Source organism: Nerophis lumbriciformis, linkage group LG16 (genome assembly GCF_033978685.3).
Source record: "Nerophis lumbriciformis linkage group LG16, RoL_Nlum_v2.1, whole genome shotgun sequence".
Classification (NCBI taxonomy): Eukaryota; Metazoa; Chordata; class Actinopteri; order Syngnathiformes; family Syngnathidae; genus Nerophis; species Nerophis lumbriciformis.
The window spans coordinates 28,219,599-28,222,098 of record NC_084563.2 but is presented as its reverse complement, the minus strand read 5'-3'; the positions used below and the strand labels follow the sequence as shown (position 1 = coordinate 28,222,098).

General features: G+C 52.6%; 1 protein-coding gene across 1 annotated transcript in view; it reads left to right on the top strand.

Moving 5' to 3' along the window:
• The window catches only part of adgrl3.1 (adhesion G protein-coupled receptor L3.1), a 320,601-nt gene that overhangs the window by 317,401 nt on the left and 700 nt on the right, over nt 1-2,500 (top strand). The window contains exon 26 of the mRNA XM_072914913.1: nt 1,390-2,500. This exon is cut by the window's right edge and continues 700 nt beyond it. Coding sequence (XP_072771014.1) covers nt 1,390-2,027 — 638 coding nt within the window. The 3' untranslated portion in view covers nt 2,028-2,500. The remainder of the gene's footprint in view (nt 1-1,389) is intronic.

Below are 2,500 nucleotides of genomic sequence, written 5' to 3'. Positions count from 1 at the left end.
AAGCGACTGGGATGAGAATCAGCACCTCCAAGTCCGAGTCCATGGTTCTCGCCCGGAAAAGGGTGGAGTGCCATCTCCGGGTTGGGGAGGAGATCTTGCCCCAAGTGGAGGAGTTCAAGTACCTCGGAGTCTTGTTCACGAGTGGGGGAAGAGTGGATTGTGAGATCGACAGGCGGATCGGTGCGGCGTCTTCAGTAATGCGGACGCTGTATCGATCCGTTGTGGTGAAGAAGGAGCTGAGCCGGAAGGCAAAGCTCTCAATTTACCGGTCGATCTACGTTCCCATCCTCACCTATGGTCATGAGCTTTGGGTTATGACCAAAAGGACAAGATCACGGGTACAAGCGGCCGAAAAGAGTTTCCTCCGCCGGGTGGCGGGGCTCTCCCTTAGAGATAGGGTGAGAAGCTCTGCCATCCGGGAGGAGCTCAAAGTAAAGCCGCTGCTCCTCCACATCGAGAGGAGCCAGATGAGGTGGTTCGGGCATCTGGTCAGGATGCCACCCGAACGCCTCCCTAGGGAGGTGTTTAGGGCACGTCCCACCGGTAAGAGGCCGCGGGGAAGACCCAGGACACGTTGGGAAGACTATGTCTCCCGGCTGGCCTGGGAACGCCTCGGGGTCCCACAGGAAGAGCTGGACGAAGTGGCTGGGGAGAGGGAAGTCTGGGCTTCCCTGCTTAAGCTGCTGCCCCCGCGACCCGACCTCGGATAAGCGGAAGAAGATGGATGGATGGATGGATGGATAATAGGGGTGTCAAAAAAATTATTTTGAGAATGATTGCGATTCTTATTTTTAACGATTTTTAATGGATTCACAAAAAGCTTTTTTATTGTATTTTTAATGTGTCCTGGAGATGTAGATGATCAATATCTGATGTACACATTTACTTTAGAAAAGAGAAGTGTTGAATACTTCTCTTTTTATTTGATGTTATATCGTTGGTGACAATAATCATGGATCAATATATTGATAACACAGATAGAAAGAATGTTTTCTGTGTGCAACTTTCACTTCCAGTGTCCAGTGGTCATCTTAGAAATAAACTAAATAAAGAAAGAATGTTGGAAAATGAGAAAAAAGAAAACAACGTTTTCATTTCTGTTACCTGTCAACTTTCATTGTTGTGGAATGAAATATAAAACACAAATCTAATCGTGTTTATATGGAGTTGTTGCTTTTAGAAACACAGAACTTTGTTTTCAATGTCGTGTTTCAGTATTTTTAAATGCAACTTCAATGACCAGACCCGTACTGGTCATGTTGGATTAGACTAATACCTGAACCCTGACCGGGACAGGCGCTGATTAGTCACCTTTCAAATGTGTCCAGAAATAACTGGGCCAAAAGCAGTTTTTCCTGATGCAAGTCCTAAGCCGGTGTTGTGTTCCAGGGAGCCTGGCAGGAGGCAGCAGCAGCTCCAGCAGCAGCGGGGTCGGAGGTTGTGTGGGCAACGGGAGCGAGGACGTCGGCCCTATGGTGCTGGACAACCCTGCTGCCTTCCCCCACGAGGAGAACCTCGGTCTGGAGATCATTCGAGAGGAATCCAACGCGCCCCTCCTCCCGCCGCGGCCCCCTCCCCCGGATAGCCAGCCGCCGCCTCCCCCGCACAGCTACTCCAGGCCCCGCCGCATCCCGCAGGAAACCAGCGAGAGCTTCTTCCCTCTGCTGACCAACGAGCACACCGACGAGCAGACGCACTCGCCCAGCCACAGAGACTCGCTGTACACCAGCATGCCGGTCCTCACCGACCTCCCGGACGCCCAGATGAACGGTCTGACGGATGGCGAGGAGGACAGCTCCGGAGAACTGCAGCCCTGTAAGAGCGCCACCGCTCCGGAGTTGGACGACGTCTACTACAAGAGCATGCCCAACCTGGGCTCCAGGAACCACCTTCACGACCTGCAGAGCTACTACCACATGGGCCGCGGAGGCAGCGACGGCTACATGGTGTCCGGCAGCAAGGAGGAGTCCGATTCTTCGCCTGAGGAGTCCCCTGTAGACCCTTCCCACCTGGTCACCAGTCTATAGAGTCCACCAAGAGACTCCTATCCCTCCCTGAGCTCACAACCTTCCACTGTTGTTGACTGACAGGCCCAGCGGATCCGCCCCTGGACTCCAACGTGGTTCAGAACAATATGGGGGCTGAATGTATTGTCACCAGAGGGCGGCGCCGTAGGCACTTTGTGAATAGCAAACCTTGAGTAAAACCTTGGACCTAGAAGGGAGGGATCTGTAATTTTGGACCTGAAAGTTCGAACCCCCACACCCCTGATTACTAAGGTCTGTGTTTCTGTTTGTCAGTCTGGCTCAAAAAGACGTGTTCCAAGGCCAACATAGTCTGGCCTCAGGCCAAAGGCCACGCCCCTTGGTCGAGGGGAAGATGTACGATAAAAAGCCCTCAGAAAGCAAACTGCAACCTTTTCTGACCTTCTTCAACTCTGCTCTGCGGGAGTGGAGTCCAGGCCCGTGTGGTCCATCCTTGCAACTGCGCTCAGAACAAA